The following is a 17697-nucleotide window of genomic DNA, read 5'->3' as shown; positions in this document are numbered from 1 at the left end:
ATATTGCCAGAAGAGTCCTTTGGTTTTTTTCAACAAAGAAAAACTTGACTCTTTTATAAAACAGTGGGAGAAAGAGCCTCATTGATACAGTTGTAGGCTTAATATTGGAAACACAGAGTCTAAGATTTGAAACTTAAGATTTCTATTGTATTCACTAGACCTCACAATGAGCGTTTTATGCTTTGTTCAAATAGATGACCAAACAATAGGGTTAAAAGGTATAGTATAAACTATGACCAATAAAACATTTTTTTTCAAAGACTAGTTAACATTATGGGAGAAATTTTCACAGCCTATGTGAAAAGGAGGAGGATATAAAACTCCTCTGTATGGTTCCAGTGTTATTTAAAAAACAAGAAGAATAAATAATTTCTTTGGCAATTGGTGGTAGAGCAACAGAAATTTATTATCTTAAGATCTTGCATTCCAAATTTTCTACAATAGGAAAAAATTGAGAGGGCTATTGATAAGCTAAAAGCATTCTCTTAGAGAATGATGTCAGAAGCCTGGAAAACTAGAATGGTTGTACATTTCAGCTAGAGGAAACAATAACAGTTGAGTATTTTGAAATACGTGAGTAGAGGTCATGAAGTACAATAGTAGGCAGCATCTGGGTGCTTGCTATGTACCAGGCACCGTGCTTTCCATGCATTCTGTTATTAATCTTCACAACCAGTGGGGTGCTGTGTTGTTAACACATGGGGCATGATGAAGTTACCCAAAGTCCAAGTCAAGTGCCAGAGCTTGAGTTTGAACCCAGGTCTTCTGAAGTCAACTCTACCTTGTATCACCATTCATTCAGTTTCCTAAGCCAGAAACCTTGAATTTTTTAAATTACTTTCATTGGTCTTAGTTTACTATCAGGATATGGGGCTAGGATGAGGGTGCTAAGAGGCTGGGAGGTAGAATTACCATACTAAGATGAGTTGTTTAATATTAAAGAGACTGGGTGCAGTTGTTTCACAAAAAGATATATTTTCATTCATAACTATTTACATATTTAAATATCATACAACTGATACCTTCTGAAATGTTTCATGCTTTTAAAAAAAAAAAAAAACTTTTCTATTTACACTTATCTAACATGGACTTAAAACTAAAATAGTCAAATACAGCAATGATAGAATGAAACCAGCCAACACAGCTGGTCTTTTTTTAAATTTACTGATCAACTTTAGCAATAGTTACCTTAACAATAAATTATCATTCAGTTAAAATCAGTAGTAAGTTTAAACAATTCATAAATAAGTGTGCTCTGTGCAATTTACATGTTGTAGATACTAAAAGCTTGTATATCTTCAGATTTGCACCTTATTACTTTATCAAATGATAAGCTTTTCCAAAGAAAGAACTGGGGAAGCTTGAAATTATATCCTAAGGTTCTCAAGAAACTTAGAAAAGCTCTTCCTGCTTTATGGGAGGTTCCAGTTTTCGTGAGAGGGCAGTTAAGATCTGGTTGAATTTCTCATATCGCTCTATTTGATTGACTTGTGCACCTTTGCTGCCCCATAACAGTCTCATTTGAAATTCAGTCTTGAAGATTTCACTCATTTCATCATCGGGTTGAAAACCTATTAAGAAAAAAAAGGGGGGGGGGAGGAAAAAATGTTACTGTAGTTCTGCCTAAATATAAGTGTTTAAGAGACCAAATCCTTGCTCGTTTAAAGTAGGAGCAAAATTAACTTCAGCTTTTCTCAGAACTTTAAAAAATTCCCCCAAATCAAAATATAGGATCTACTTCATAGGGGTGGGAAATACCTATCCAAAGGCCTGAGTACCTTCAGAGAAGAAATTTCAACTTACTAAAATGTGACAATATGTTATGGGAAGGAGTTCATAGTATCATCCTTTTTTTAACAGCTTTCTTGATAACTGATGTGCTGTGTGACTCAACTATGTTAACTGTACAGTTCAATGGATTATAATAAGTGTATATAGTTCCACAACCATCACCAGTTTCAGAACACTTCCATCACCCTTAGAAAGGTTCCTAGTAGCCCTCAGCAGACAATCTCCGTTTCTATCTCAGACCTCAGTCAAGCACTGATCTTTCAGTATTTTGCCTTTTCTAGAAATTTCGTGCAACTAGAATAATACAATATACAGGTATAGCTCATTTTATTGCCCTTCACTTTACTGCACTTTTCAGATACTGTGTGTTTTTACACAAATGGAAAGTCTATGGCAACCTTGTGTCGATCAAGTCTTTTGGTGCCATTTTTCCAACAGCATGTGCTTACTTCATGTCTCTCACATTTTGGTAATTCCTGCAGCATTTCAAACTTTTTCATTATCATTATTAATATAATTCATTATTATGGTGATCTTTGATGAGCGATCTTTGATGTTACTATTGTAATTGTTTGGGGGCATCACAGACTGCACCCATGTAAGACATGCTGTGTGTGTGCCAGCTGCTCCATTGACCTGTTCCCCTGTATCTCCCTCTCCCCGAGCCTCCCTATTCCCTGAGACACAACAATATTGAAATCAGGCTAATCAATAACCTTAATTGCTCAGTGAAAGGAACAATCACGCGTCTCTCACCTTAAATCAAAAGCTAGAAATGATTAAGCTTACTGAGGAAGACTTGTCAAAAAGTTAGGCCTTTTGTGCCAAACAGCCAAGTTGTGAATGCAAAGGAAAAGTTCTTGAAGGAAATTAAATGCTGCTCCAGTGAACATACAAATGGTAAGAAAGCAAAACAGCTTTTTTGCTGCTATGGAGAAAGTTTTAGTGGTCTGTACAGAAGATCAAGATCAAGCCAGCCACAACATTCCCTTAAGCCAAAGCCTAATTTAGAGCAAGGCCCTAATTCTTCAATTCTATGAGAGAGAGAAGGAATCTACAGAAGAAAAGTTTGAAGCTAGTAGAAGTTGGTTCATGAGATTTAAGGAAAAATGCTGTCTCCATAACATAAAAGTGCAAAGTGAAACAGCAAGTGCTGATACCAACGCAGCAAGTTATCCAGAAGATCTAGCTAAGAATTGACGAAGGTAACAACACTAAACAAAAGATTTTCAGTATAGATGAAACAGCCTTCTATTGGAAGAAGATGCCATCTAAGACTTCCGTAAGAGCGCGAAGTCAATACCTGGCTTCAAAGCACATAGGACAAGTTGACTTATTAGTGACTAATGCAGCTGGTGACTTACAGTTGAAGCCAGTGCTCATGTACCATTCTGAAAATCAAAGGGCCCTTAAGAATTATGCTACATCTACTCTGCCTGTGCTCTATAAATGGAACAAAGCCCGGATGACAGCATGTCTGTCTACGACATGGTTTACTGAATGTTTTAAGCCCACTTGAGACCTGCTCAGGAAAGAAAAGATTCAAAATATTACTGCTCATTGACAATGTACCTTGTCACCCAAGAACTCTAATGGAAATATACAAAAAGGTGAATGTTGTTTTCATGCCTGCTGACACATCCATTTTGCAGCCATTTCAACTTTCAAGTCTTAAGAAATACATTTTGTAAGGCCACAGCTGCCACAGTGCTTTTTCTGATGGATCTGGGCAAGGTAGACTGAAGAGCTGCTAGAAAGGCTCCACCATTCTAGACACCATGAAGAACATTCATGATTCATGGGAGGAGGTAAAAATAACAGTAACAGGAGTTTGAAATAAGATTCCAACCCTCATGGATGACTTTGAGGTGTTCAAGACTTCAGGGGAGGAAGTAACTGCAGATATGGTAGAAACAGTAAGAGAACTAGAATTAAAAGTGGAGCGTCAAGATGTAACTGAATTGCTGCAAACTCATGATAAAACTTGAATGAATGAGGAGTTGCTTCTTATGGGTAAACAAAGAATGTGATTCTTGAGATGGAATCTACTCCTGGTGAAGATGCTGTGAACACTGTTGAAATGACAATAAAGGATTTAGAATATTATATCAACTTAGTTGAAAAAGCAGCGGCAGGGTTTGCAAGGACTGGCTTCAATTTTGCAAGAAATTCTGTGGGTAAAATACTATCAAACAGCATTGCATGCTACAGAGAAATCATTCATGAAACGAAGAGTCAATCGATGTGGCAAACTTCGTTGTCTTATTTTAAGAAATTGCCGCAGCCACTCCAACCTTCAGCAACCACTTCCATGATCAGTCAGCAGCCATCAACATCAAGCCAAGCACCTCTACCAGCAAAAATTGTGACTCACTGAAGACTCAGACGATGGTAGCATTTTTTAGCAATATTTTTAAATTAAGGTATATAACCTTTTTTTTAGATATAATGCTATTGTACACTTAATAGACTACAGTATAGTGTAAATATAACTTTGATATGCACTCGAAAGCCAAAGAAATTTGTGTTACTCACTTTATTGTGATGTTTGCTGTATTGCAGTGGTCTAGAACCTAATCCACAATACCTCAAGGTATGCATGGATATACTTTTTTTGTGTCTGGTTTCTTTCACTTAACATGATGCTTTTGAGATTATTCCATATTGTTGTGTGTTAGTAATTTATTCCTTTTATGGCTGTGTAGTATTCCATTATATGGATATACAAACCACATTTTATCATTTCAGCAGTTGATGACCATTTGGATTGTTTCAGTTTCTGGCTATTATGATTAATGTCACTGTGATCGTCTGTGCACAAGTCTGTGTGTGAACATGTGTTTTCATTTCTTTAGGAGTAGAATTACTGGGTTGCACGGTATGTGTATGTTTAACTTTTAAAAATATCTGTCAAATCTGTCAAACTGTTTTCCAAACTAGCTGTGTTATTTTATAATTCTAGAGCAACATATGAATATTCCAATTTCTCCACATGCTGCCAACACTTAGAATTTTCATTCTATTTTTCATATACATATATATATATATATTTGTAGCCCTTCTAGTGGATATGTAATGGTATCTCATCGTGGTTTAAATTACATCCCCTAATGACTAATGTTAAATATCTTTCCATATACATGTCATTTGTATATTTTCTCTGTTGTAGTGCCTGTGCACATCTTGTCTAGTCAAGACAACGCATCTTGTTTGAGTTATAAGAGTTCTTTATATATTCTAGATACAAGTCTGTTATCAGATAACATGATTAGCAAATATTTTCTCCTGTCCTCTGGTTTGCCTTTGCATTTTTGTAATGGAATCTTTTGAAGAACAAAAGTTTTAAATTTTGATTTATCAATGCTCTCTGTTTCAGTTCATGGTTTTTGTGTACTAAGAAATCTTTGCCTAACCCAAGGACAGAAACATTTTCTCCTATTTCCTTAAAGAAACTTTGTACTTTAGCTCTTACATCTTGAGTCTGTGATCCATTTTGCGTTACTTATGTAAGGTATGAAATAAGGATTGAAACTCATTTTGGGGGGGCATACCGATATCAAGTAGCACGATTTGTTGAATGCATTACACCTTGGCACCTGTTGGGCTTTGAATTCATATGGGTGGTCTATTTCTCAACTCTATTCTGTTCCACTTAGAGAAGATTTGGTCTACTTAAGGCCATGAATGATCAGGTAACTCTTAGAGAGGAAAAAACCTCTAGCCAAAGAGGATGTGGTTCTCATCCTTTATTACTGAGGTACCTTGCTCTGTCATTAAATATATTCTTATCATCTAGATCTCAGGATCATGGTGGTGGACAAGATAATAGAAGCCTCCTAATCCATCCCTCCCTGTGATGCCAGAATCTTCTTGACAGATAACCAACCAGAGGCCAGATGACAACTTCCATGCATTCAATTCATGTGCTTTGAGCCCCTGCCTGGTGATGGCTGTTGAGAATAGGCTAGTGAGCAAATCTCTGTCCTTACTGGGTGTCACAGTCACTTCCAGCCATGGGAACTTGCTGTACAAACTTAACAGCAGGATTGATTGATTGAGAAACACCATCAGATAGTTTAAAGTGACTTGCTATAGACCAGCCTAAAGCATCCTTTTCTCAAAACCCATCCTAATATATTGGCTTATGCAACACCCAGTGTAACATATGGCTTTGTATCAGTAGGTACTCTAATAATCTGTTGACTTGAATTATGTGCTTTTATTGGCTGAGTCCCACACTGCCAACCCTGGAGAATTCTGAGGGAAAAACTAAAATGGGTATGTGGTACTTAGGCCTACAGCTGTGATGGCACAAACTGTCCCAGTCCCAAACTGGTTCTGAAGCAAAAGCTTTCTTTTAGGGTGAAATGCGTAAATCTGTCCTTCCCTATATAGTTCTTAATCTGTGGAGCCAATGTGGGCTTTGAAGAATTCTTAAAATTACATAATGAGGAAGAGAAAATAGCCATCCCTGACAACAGCCTTGGCAAAACCCTCCTTCTTGCACCTTCTTCCACACAGACTCCAGAGTCATTTACTTTAAAACATAAATCTGATCATGGGACACCTCTAAGGTTTGAAACCCTTCACTGTATATACCTCAGCCAGTCCTATGTGGCAGGCCCTTCCCCAGCTGTATCCACCTCTGTCTTCAGCCTAGTTGGCCTTTCCTTAGGTCACACTTCACATTGAATCCAAACCCCCACACACTCTCACCTCAGAGCTGCGCTCTATTACCATAGTACTTGTAGGAAAGTTCAGTTTGTACAGCCCTCTGCCCAACACTTTCCAGAAAGTGCCTGATGCTAAGAGCAGGGGCACTCACTTCCCAGGGTAACTGGGAAGGAAAAGGAAGGCAGACAAACTAAGTCTAGATAGAATTCCAACTCATGCTGATCCATCACCTCTTCCAATAGCGCCTATTAGAATTTCTATTATTAGGCAAGCTGACCACAATTAATTCTTGATGCTTATTCTATACTACTGACACAACAGAACACGTAAGAAGAAACAGGTTCTCGGATCATTTGGGAATTAAGAAGGGAAAATGGTCAATCATATAGGAAATGGAATTCCTATGCCTCAGTCTTTCCTACTGGGTCTTTTTAAATTGAGTACATCCATGGTCTTTCATTCCTTCATTTCTCATTTCTCTTCAATTACGGGGTAGAACAGAGAGCAGCTTACCTAAAACAGCACTTACCTTCCAGGATCCTCTCGGCATTCATCCGGTAGGTGTCTGCAGCCTCCACCATGAGTCGAGCTGTTGTCAAATGGTTCAACATAATCTCACAGCTTTGGTCATTTTTTTCCCACATGTCAGTACCTTCAAAAGTGACAGCCTGACGCTCCATTAAGGTCACAAGAGGCATCAGCAGTGGGACCGATACATTGCTTAGGGGTATACATGTGGACTCTGCAAAACAAGGAGGAAAAGTGTGTAACATCTTTTTTTCCAAGTTAAGCACAGATTGGGGTAACTGGCAGCCAGATTCTTGTTTTAGCAACTGCAAACCTTCTACAAACTGGAATCACTGGATAAAAGCCCTGATGACCATCAGCAATCCTACAGATAAGCGGGGCCTCATAATATGCCCTGTTGAATACTTTGTTCAAACCAGAACTGATAACAACCTAATGTACTTCCTGACACCAGTGAGGCAGCCAACAGGTGTTGTTCACCCTGCCCTGCTGTGCTCACCTCTGCCTTCATGCAGGATTTTGCTGAAGGGCTTCAGCTGCTTCTCATAGAGGATGGCGGTTTGGGTGTACTGGTGACGCAGGGCAGTCCATGTTTTTTCTAACCTTGTGATCTGGAAGAAAGTTATTTTGGAAAAGGCTCTTTAAAAAAACTAAATTACCTTTTTTGCTTAAATTTTGGAATAGATAGATACACATGGTAAGAAAGGCAAAGCAGCTCAAAGGAGTGTACAAAGAAAAGTAAACACCCCATCCCCCCAACGGTTTTCCTCTAACGGGCCACCGCAGAGATGACAACTTTCATTAATTTCTTGTATATGTACATGTCTGTCTGTACACAAGCACACACCTTTTAGAAATAAACATGCATACCATACTGTACATATTCTTCTGTTCTTTGCTTGGAAATCATTCCATATAAATACATATAGAACCGCCTCATTTTGTGACTGTTCCATTTTATGAATAAACCCTAGTTTGGTCTCCTATGGATAAGAATTTTAAACATATTTTGCTATTATGAAATTACCCCCGAAAAAATTTTTGCAAATGTGTACATGGCTAAAAATATCTAGAGGATAAATTTCCAAAAGTGGAGCTGCTGGGTCAAAGAGTCCATGTATTTTAAATTTTAATAGGTGTTGCCAACTGTCCTTTGTGAGGTTGTACCGATGTAAGAAGGCAGAAGTGTGATGTAAAGCACTTTAATGTTATTTGTAAGTAATAATGTCTGAGACACACAGAAAATTGCCCCAGACCATATGATGCCACGCCTTAGTCTTTTTCAATTCTTTTGGGACAATTTAATCAACACCATCACATGCAGCTGACTCTGATAGTCATAAGATAAATGACTTCCACTTAAACCATAAACTCAGCAAGCCTAAATGTCTTAAGTTTTCTACATGAAAACAGGCAGGGAGGAAGGTATTTCAAATGAGAACTCTCATTGAATCCCCACAAAAGCTCTCTGAGGCAGGTATTTTGGCCATGTTGTATAGGTGAGAAAACAGAAGCTCAGAGAGATTAGGTAACGTGCCAAAGCTTTCACAGCTGGTAAGTGGCAGAGCTGGGATTCATTTCCTTGACCTGTAAGAGCTCCCCGGGTATATCAAGAGGACGGGGTCAGCATTGAGAGATTTGTTGGGAAGAAAAGGCTGCCAGGCTAGTCTACCTATGGCCACCCACCATGCCCTGCTCTCTTCTCCCTTTCTTTCTTCCCTCTCCCTCCCCACAGCATCCTCCTTTCTAAAAGAAGCCCTTGTTCCTCAGCCAGGCCCGTCTTTGGGATGCTGTCTTGTGCCACTAGAAGCTGAGAAGAGAAGGCCTATGTGACTGTGGTATAGGGCCAGTTTGGATGATGACGCTTGAAATGACATGAGTCTCATCTTGCGTTCTCCCTGGGCCTGTTCCGTTTCAGGTGTCCCCCTCCCCCATGCCCTAGCTCACCCCAGGGCCAGGAATACCCTGGAGGACTGTCTCCTGCCACTGTGAAGGAGGCCTCCAGAAAGGAAGTCTGCCATGGCTAGAGGCGGCAGCTTACAAAGGCTTTGTTAAGGCGGTTTGGAGTAAGTTCCTAACTACTGAGACTGAGGCCATGGACCTCAACCACATGACCCCACAAAATATCCCCTAGACTGCTCTCAGAGGAACTTGGCCTGTTAGTTCAGCCCTCAAAATTATAGACAGTTTTGGATAGTAGGAAATAAGGGATTCAAATTAAAAACATCTGAATTAAAATTTTTTAACACCTAAATGTCCTGTTACAGTAGATACAGAGAATACTGCTGAATTGGTTATTTCAAATGTCGATCCTAAAAAATTCCAGTGCACCTAAAGAAATCGAAAGCTCTTGATGCATTGTATTATAATTAAAATTTTCCTGGTGAAAAATTCTTGTTTAATTCAAAAAAATTATGGTCCTCACATGCTTTCACTTGCAGAACATGTGATTGCAGCTGTCTTTCCCACTGGCAATGTTGGATTTTCAGCAAAAACCTGGGAGGATTTTGAATACAATCTGTGACTATGAAGCAGCCAAGCTAAATGGCCACTGGTTTTGTTGTAACTAGTTGTCAGATTTGGCTTTCAGGGCTGTAATCTTGCGCTCAAAGTCTTCAAAGCACCTAGGGCTTGGAAGAACAGAAATGGTAAAGCCCACTCCTAGCCATGAAGTCATCAGGACAGACTTTCCTCTATGAGGCCCATTTGATTTCAAATACAGGTTTTCATGTTTAATACTCAACCTAAAAATACCCAGTCAGAGCAGATAAATTAAAAATGCCCAATTTCAGAAACTCTAATGAAAGAAATTAGGGGATTATATGGCAGGTGGGCCAGAAGTCTGAATTTTTTAAACAGGAGTGTCTGTTTTAGGTGACCTGAGGACCAAACTTGAAAAAGAGTACTCTAGGGATTCGCAGTTGTAAGCTCCCTAAATGTTTTGGTTTCCCGGTTATTCCTCCAAACTCCCTGCACACCTGGTGATCCAGATGGAAACGACCTCTTTCTTATGCCACACACTTCAGCCAGACATATCATCTCGACTGGTTCTTCGGGAATACCCATTGTTCTTAAGGATGGCTCTTAATGTACATCAAAGAGAAAGTGTAGACTGTCAGCAATTAAAACAGAGCCAAAATACTTTGGACACGGCTCTTGGGGTAGTTTACCTGCGGCATTTCCAAGGCTTTCATGATGGCTGAGAAAGAATAGAGGTCCCCAACGGAGTCTTTCAGCTCCACTGCCACCTGGATGATCCTATTGAGAGTGGCTGCCCGGTCCTCCAGAGTGCCCGTGCAGCCCAGAATGTCCACCGCAATGCCGATCGCCATCGTGTTGTGTCTGAGAGGAGATCAGAGGTCAGGCCCAGGGCTGAGAGGACTTGGAGAAAACTAAACCAAAGGCCAGATCACTCGGGAAAGGCCTGTCTTTGCACCATCTGCTGCTACCACCCTGAAATGTGCTGGCAGGTCAGACGGTTTGGATGGTTTTTCTCAACACAGAGGCCACCGTCCACCAGGCTGATGTGGTAGGTCCTGGAGCAGACCTGAGGGGGTGCATGTACAGTCAAAAAGAACAGCTGCGCAGGACAAGGCCATGTTCAGTCCTGGACCTGGGCCAGGAAGAGGGCCCTTCTGGAGCAAAGATGTTTAGAGGTACACATGGCTCCTTGTACCCCGCACCATGAGAGGTCCAAGGAGATGCCAGTTCCTCCCCAACACACAGACACACTGGGGAATCCCTTCCTCTGACCTCCTGGCCTGGAGAATGAAAGGGACAGAAAAATGAGAGGATCTGCTTGACCCAGGAAACAACATGGGTATCAACACAACGGAAAGAGGAGCTAAGAATGGGTTGTCTGCAGCCCCAGCCAAAAGGTCAGAAAGTGAATGGACATATGAACAAGACTGAATTGCTGACAGGCAGGAATTTGCCTGTAAGGTCAGATCCTAATAAAATCTAAACCTTATTTCCCCCAACAATCCTCCCTTTTCTCATCCTGAGCTACACGGGTCAACACCATAGACCCATAACAAGAAGCAGGGTCATCTTTTCTTTACACGACAGTGGGATAGATATTAATGGGGTTGGAGGGTGGTCTCCTTTGTTGGTGCAGATGGCGCAGACCACAGCCCCCTGCCCTTCTCTCTGGAAATGAGGACCAGGGAATTTACCATATTGGGCCAGGATTGTCTCAATTAAAATCTCTTCCAGACTATAGTACAAGTGCTAGAGGTAAAGCCTCAATCTTAGATATTACTGAATACAGCATGCCTTTGAAACGCCATGGCCACAATTCCTAGTGTTACTAGTTTTTCTAACGTTTGTTAAGTAAGTAATGAGCTCTGTCGTCTCTGGGTGTGTCTGTTCCTACATGTATGTGAGGGGGAGTGCGACGAAAGGCTGTTCCCTAACTGCCCACTCCTCAGTTTCTTCCTCTGTAAAATGGGAACAAGGGTAGTTGTGAGAAATAGAGAGACTGTCTGTGTGTGTGTGTGTTTGTGTGTGTGTGTGTGTGTTGTGTATAAAACAAGTGCCTGGCACTGGCAGGAACCTGATAATAGTAGTTGTAACCATACTTGGCTTTATGTGCCTGTCTCTTCCCCTGCATGTAGGTTCATTTTACCTATTTCTGAGGTTAAACCTCTGACCCTTTTCTTTTTTCTCTATCTCCTTTCCCCAATTTCTTTCTCAATCAATGGATCCTTATACAGCCCCACAGTATATTTTTATTATTTGTTGTATTTATCGAAGTCTTTGTCACTCATTTTCAAAATGTTAATGTTAAGTGGAACATTTTTTATGTTTCCTTTAACTAAAAATAAACTAACTTCCCATGTTGCATTCAATTGATTTTTTTATTCAGTTTTTTTCCCTCTGTTTCAATGTCCCCTAATAGAGTCCTCCTAATTGTTCTTTAAAACCTGGTGATATGAACAGTGGCTGAGAGATTCCAAATGGAGCCAAGAGGTCACTCTGGTGGACATTCTTATGCACTATATAGATAACCCTTTTTAGGTTTTGGTGTACTGGAATAGCTAGAGGTAAATACCTGAGACTGTCAAACTGCAGCCCAGTTGCCTTGACTCTTGAAGACGACTGTATAACAATGTAGCTTGCAAGGGGGTGACGGTGTGATTGTGAAAGTCTTATGGATCACACTCCTTATGTCCAGTGTATGGATGGATGAGAGGAAAGATGGGAACAAAAACTAAATGAAAAATAGGGTGGGAGGTGGGGGGATGATTTGGGTGTTCTTTTTTACTTTTATTTTTATTCTTGTTTTTACTTTTTCTGGTATAAGGAAAATGTTCAAAAAATAGATTGGGGTGATGAATGCACAGCTATGTGATGGTACTGTGAACAGTTGATTCACATGGATGATTGTATGATATGTGAATGTTATGTCAATAAAATTTAATTTAAACACACACACACACAAACCTGGTGTTACGTCAGTGGGTAGCTGGGTAATTCTATCCATTCATTCAACCAACATTTGCCTAAAACCTCCTGTTTCTACCACCATGGAAAAACAACTTGCGATGGCAGGTCTTGAGCATAAGCTCCAAGTGACTGGCACACAGGAAGCACTCAAATGTTACATGAAGGACGTTCAGGGTGCCTGGACTGACTGATGGGGTAAGCTTTTCATTTATTTATTTATTTATTTATTTAAAGGTGGCTTTGTATTTGATTCTAAACTCAAGGTGATGTCCATTTGACACTTCGGGACCCCTATAATCTTGGCCTTTCTTTAGTAAGCATGTTGTAATTAATAAAACCACTCCCCAGGTTCTAGTAGAAATGGATCCCACAAACCAGCCTTGAGCAAGAAACAGGCTAAGGAGCAAGACCCTAGCAGCAATCAGAAGAAAGAGGAAATAGCTGCTGTCAAGAGTGAAAATCAGAAAAAAAAAAAAAAAGCCCAGAGAGAAGCCCCAAACTTGCCAACCACAGCCTGGGCCCAGAATGGAAGCCCCAACACACCTAGCGAAACAGTTAAAATGAGGCTTGGATTTGTTAGGCCTGGAACTTGGGGCGTTTTCAGGCTGAGGTGCACTGCATGAGAAAGGGCAAGTGTGGTGGTGCAGCTCAACTGGAAACAACAGACCACTCAACCCAGACACCACCAGGGGGGAAGTTGCTGGAGCCAAGAAGCCAGGCCGCTGGGACATGGGAAAGGGAGGCTGGAGAAAGGCTAGAATCTGAGAGTCTGATCAGGAAGTAGGAAAATTCAGAAGCAGAACCTAACATTTCCCAGAGGCATTAAACAAGTGTGCCTGTCAAAGTCAGCACGGACCACTTCTTAGGTTTGTTCCTCCCAGAAGTCTTTAATTCTGCATTCTGGGTGTGTTTCTATGGGATGCAGCTGTAGCTGTGACACCAAAGCAACAGTGGCACTGGAGTCCTTGTACCAAAATCTGCTTCACAGCCAACCAACTGCAAGAGCATGCTATCTAAAACACAATCTCTACTCTCCAGGCGCTGACATCTCGGGACTGCACTATCCACTAGCTACATGCTGCTGTTTTGAACTTAAAATAATAAATAGTAAAATAAAAAATTCACTTCCTCAGCTGCATTAGTCACAGGCGTTCAACAGCCACATGTGGACAGCGGCTGCCACATTGGCCAGCACAGATAAGAACACCTGTCACCACAGGAAGCTGTACAGGACAGCACAATGACAAGAACATCATGGAAAGCCACGGTGACTGGGAGATTGGCTGGAAAAATGGAAAACTCAAGATAACAAGATTGTCTTGCCCATATCAACTGTCATTTTTTTTCTATGTCAAAAGATCAGTTTTTGTGTAAATATGGAAATCTAGTTCAGTGCTTCTCCTTGAACACATGCCTCACTGTGTCTTTCTAATTTCTAAACATCCAACTCTCACACATGGGCATTTTAATGGGCAGCCAGTGCCCTGGCTTTTTGTGAGAAAAGCACAGTGTTGCGTTTGAGGGCCGGGACCAAGTGCCTCCATCCCCACCTGCACTCCTAAACCCCACCCCTGACCTCTGGACCCCCTATTTGTCCACCCCTCAAAGAATTCTCTGTTCAGACTCTGTCCCTCTCAGTCTTTCCCACAGACTCCCACTTGATCCCCAAAGCAACCTTACAATCCAAAGGGACCAAGGCACCACAGCTCATCGAGGTGGGCTTTCGAAGGCAGGAAGAGCTCAGATTCCCACAGTCCCCCAGCCCCCCAGCCCCGATCCACCCCACCCCCACTGCTTCTGCCCCAGGCTGGCCACAAGTCAGTCCTGCCAGCCTCAGACAATGCTGTCTGTTCTCTCCATCCACCCCCTCCAGGAGCGGATACAGGAATGTGTTATTCCTTTCCGGGCTTCCTCTGTGGTGTCTCTTTGTGCATCTCCAGGAATTCTGTGGCTAAAGCTTCTGGGAGGAGTTGGCCCATGGCCACATGCCCCTGAGTGAGGCGCTGGGCGACTGAGTTTGGAGTGGGGTTGGGGCTGACCCCCCTCTCCCTGCTTCTCAAACCTGTGGCTCACCTTTCAATTATGTCCAGGCGTAGCTGGCGTCCAAAAGGCAAGGTAATGAGTTCCAGGCCCGAGCTCACACCCATGTTCCTCCTCATCTCTGCCGAGACTTCGAGTATCCTAGCAACCTGTCGGGAACAGATGTTCAGACACACCTCTCAGGAAGTGGGCTTGCCAGGACCGCGCATTTAGCACGTGAACAGAAGTACACTAAACCAACAGTGCAGATATACAGCACTTGCTGCATTTTTTTTTTTTTTTTTTTTTTGGAGCAGCAGCATCTGACAATATGGTTTTTATGTGTTTTTTTTTTTTTTTTAATGCACATGCTGGAATATAAAAGCTAGGGTAAGAAAGAAAGACTGAGGTGAAACACCTAAATTGGATTGCAGAATCTGCAGATTTGTAAGTGTTTCTGCCCAGCCAGAGAACAGTTCAGCTCCTTGAGCTTTTGTCTGACACTGGCTGGGTCCTGCTGTGGCGATTTGCTGCCAGCAGCAGGGCTGTGGGGTGCAGAGCCTGCTGCTCCCCTCCAGTGGAAAAGCAGAAACGCGTCCAAGCTCTCCTCTGCTGTGGCTTTGCCACTAATGTGCTCACTAACAGCCACGGCTGTCTGCTATTCCCCTAATGAGGCCTTTCCTGGGCTCAGCAAATGCACTATTCATCTGGAAACTATTAAAATTGTATACAGTGATTTGAAACCCAGGTCTCAAACACACACACTTCTCCGCCTGAGAGGTTTTCCTTAAAGAAAATCTTTGTCCCAGCCAGCACTCACCCCATCTCGGTTCTAGAATGTAATCAGTTTATGGGAATTGGATATTAGTTGACTAGTTTATAATTATGACATATTACTTGAAATGTATGTTACAATGAAGTCTGTGCATCCTAAGATGAGCTAAAGGTGCTTCACAGAGGCACTGATGGATGACAATGTAACCAGCAGATCCAAGGGGTTAAACCAACACTGGACACATAAATGGCAGACATGGGGTAATCTGGCCAAGTCATCCTCTCAATTACAATTGTCCTGGGCGTATAAGCCATCCGGATGTCTTTACAATAGGCCACCAAAATCATCTGCAAGTTTAGCCGATACTTTTAACCCTAAATCTTAACTTCTGTAGTTGAGCAAAGAAGCCACTGTCAGCCCAGAGGAAATGAGCATGTGGGAATTAGCTATCCAGTGGTAGACCCTGGAATAGGATGGAGAATCCACACTGTTCTATCACCTATGCTCTCTGGGCCTCGGTTTCCTCTTCTCTAACACAACTGATAAGTTCACCTTTCTCAAGGACTCTGCAGAGGATCAAATGGCCTTAAAATCCCAAAAAGCCATTTGAAAACAAGTTGTGGAAGGGGGATGAATTCTGGCCCAATCTCAGGAAAGAGATTTATACGTTGACCATGGCAAGGCAGCCGAGTTGCCCACCTGGCTGACTAGAGCAATGCACTTCTTGCTGGTTTAGATGGCTACCCTCTGCCAGAGGCTGTGTGGTGGTTTGAAGCTATATGTATGCCAGAAAAACATTCTTAAACCTAATCCATTCCTGGGGTGTGAACTCATTGTAAGGTGAACTTTCTGATGAGGCTACTTCAGTTCAGGTGTGGCTCACCTCAATCAGGAAGGGTCTTAATCCTATTACTGGAGTCCTTTGTAAGAAGAATGAAATTCAGATACATATAGAGAAAGCCACCGAGGGAGCAACCAGAAGCTGAACATCAATGGAACCCGGAAGAGAAGGGAGAGACCAGGAGATGCCACCGTGTGCCTTACCATGTGATAAGCTAAGGACCCCAGGATCACTGGCAGACAGCCCCAGAATGCCACAGTCTTTGGGGGAAAACATCCCCTTGATGATGGCTAGATTTTGATGTCCTCTTAGCCTCAGAACTCTGACCAAATCATTAGTCAACTGATTGCATCTGTGGCTGATTACATCAACAAAAGGTGTGTCTTCCACAATGAGAATTCAATCAGCTGGATTTAATCTAATCAGTTGAAGACTTAAGGGAGAAGAGAGAGAACCATTACTTCTTCAGTCAGCCAGCCTCTCCTGGGGAGTTCACTGGAGACCTTCACTAGAGTTGCCAGCTCGCTGCCTGCCCCACAGAATTTGGACTCATGCATCCTGCTCTACGGAATTTGGACTTGTGCATCCCCACAGTTGCGTGAGACACTTTTATAAAATCTCATATTTACAGATACCTCCTGTTCTGTTTCCCTAGAGAACGATTACACCATTGCTTGACCTGACATTTGCTTGAGCAGTCTAGGAAACTAAAACAGGTTCTAAACCCAGAACCTCTGTGGGGCATCCTCCAATTTACACACATACTTGTGGGAGGAAACTGAAAGGCTCTTCCTTCATTTAGTTTTGTTCTGGAAGCCCTAGCAGACATTCCATGATCCCTGCTCTAAGAAAGAAGGCTCCAGCATAAACATACCACCCCCTGGCCACTTTCTTGGGGCATTACTGGGCTAATATCTGTCTGCCCCCACACTGGGCTACAGAACAAGGGGGCCAGAGCTCACAATACAGGGCTGGATTAGGTCTCTGGGAAACACCCAAGGCCATGGGCTCACAGATCCGGAGGACGGACGAGCACTTACAGAGCATTTCCTATGAGCTGGACCTGGCAGGGCGTGGCAGGGTGGCACAAGCACCCTACATGAGGTGATCCAACCTCCCTGTGCTCTCCACACCTTAGCCATCCTAGCGCCGTAGGGTCTCTGGGCTCTGCCCACTCCTCCTCATCTCACGGCCTTGGGAGGCTGCTGCAGTGACCCAGGGGAACCCTGGTGGGCCCTGGTCCAGTGCTGGCCGCTGTCCCAGCTGCCAAGGGAGCTCCTAAATGCAATGAGATCACCTGGCTCCACGCCCTCTCTCTGTGCCTCATTTAGGCATTTATGGATCTGCCTCCCTCATGGACTCTAAAGTGCTTGGAAGGCAGGAACCTGGCACCATCCTAGAAGCAGGGACTCAAAACCATTGGAGGAGAGACCCGTCAGGTCCTCCCCAACCCCATCCCTATGCCCACCTTCATCCACCCACCCAGAATGCAAGGCCATAAAGCAACGCTCCCCATCACACTCTGTGGCACCTGAGTTTCTCTGGGTGCCTGCATTGCCTGCTGCCTGGAAGAGGCTTTCTGTGTTCTTCATACAGCCAAATCCTTTTCAGCCTCCAAAAC

The 17697-nt window shown here is 42.5% G+C and overlaps 1 protein-coding gene across 5 annotated transcripts in view; it reads right to left on the bottom strand.

The window, feature by feature from the left end:
* Positions 1-401: 401 nt before the first annotated feature.
* The window catches only part of BCAR3 (BCAR3 adaptor protein, NSP family member), a 140528-nt gene continuing 123232 nt past the window's right edge, over positions 402-17697 (bottom strand). For 2 of the 5 annotated variants that reach the window (XM_037826609.1, XM_037826608.1), the window contains exons 8-12: positions 14515-14630; positions 10164-10335; positions 7493-7604; positions 6995-7207; positions 402-1571 (exon numbers count right to left, since the gene is read on the bottom strand). In XM_037826609.1, the coding sequence (XP_037682537.1) occupies positions 1393-1571; positions 6995-7207; positions 7493-7604; positions 10164-10335; positions 14515-14630 (792 nt within the window). In that variant the 3' untranslated portion in view covers positions 402-1392. The remainder of the gene's footprint in view (positions 1572-6994; positions 7208-7492; positions 7605-10163; positions 10336-14514; positions 14631-17697) is intronic. The other 3 variants (XM_037826610.1, XM_037826612.1, XM_037826611.1) reach the window with 3 other exon arrangements.

Source organism: Choloepus didactylus, chromosome 2 (genome assembly GCF_015220235.1).
Source record: "Choloepus didactylus isolate mChoDid1 chromosome 2, mChoDid1.pri, whole genome shotgun sequence".
Taxonomy (NCBI): Eukaryota; Metazoa; Chordata; class Mammalia; order Pilosa; family Megalonychidae; genus Choloepus; species Choloepus didactylus.
The sequence above is the reverse complement of the archived record's forward strand: the minus strand, read 5'-3'. Positions and strand labels throughout refer to the sequence as shown.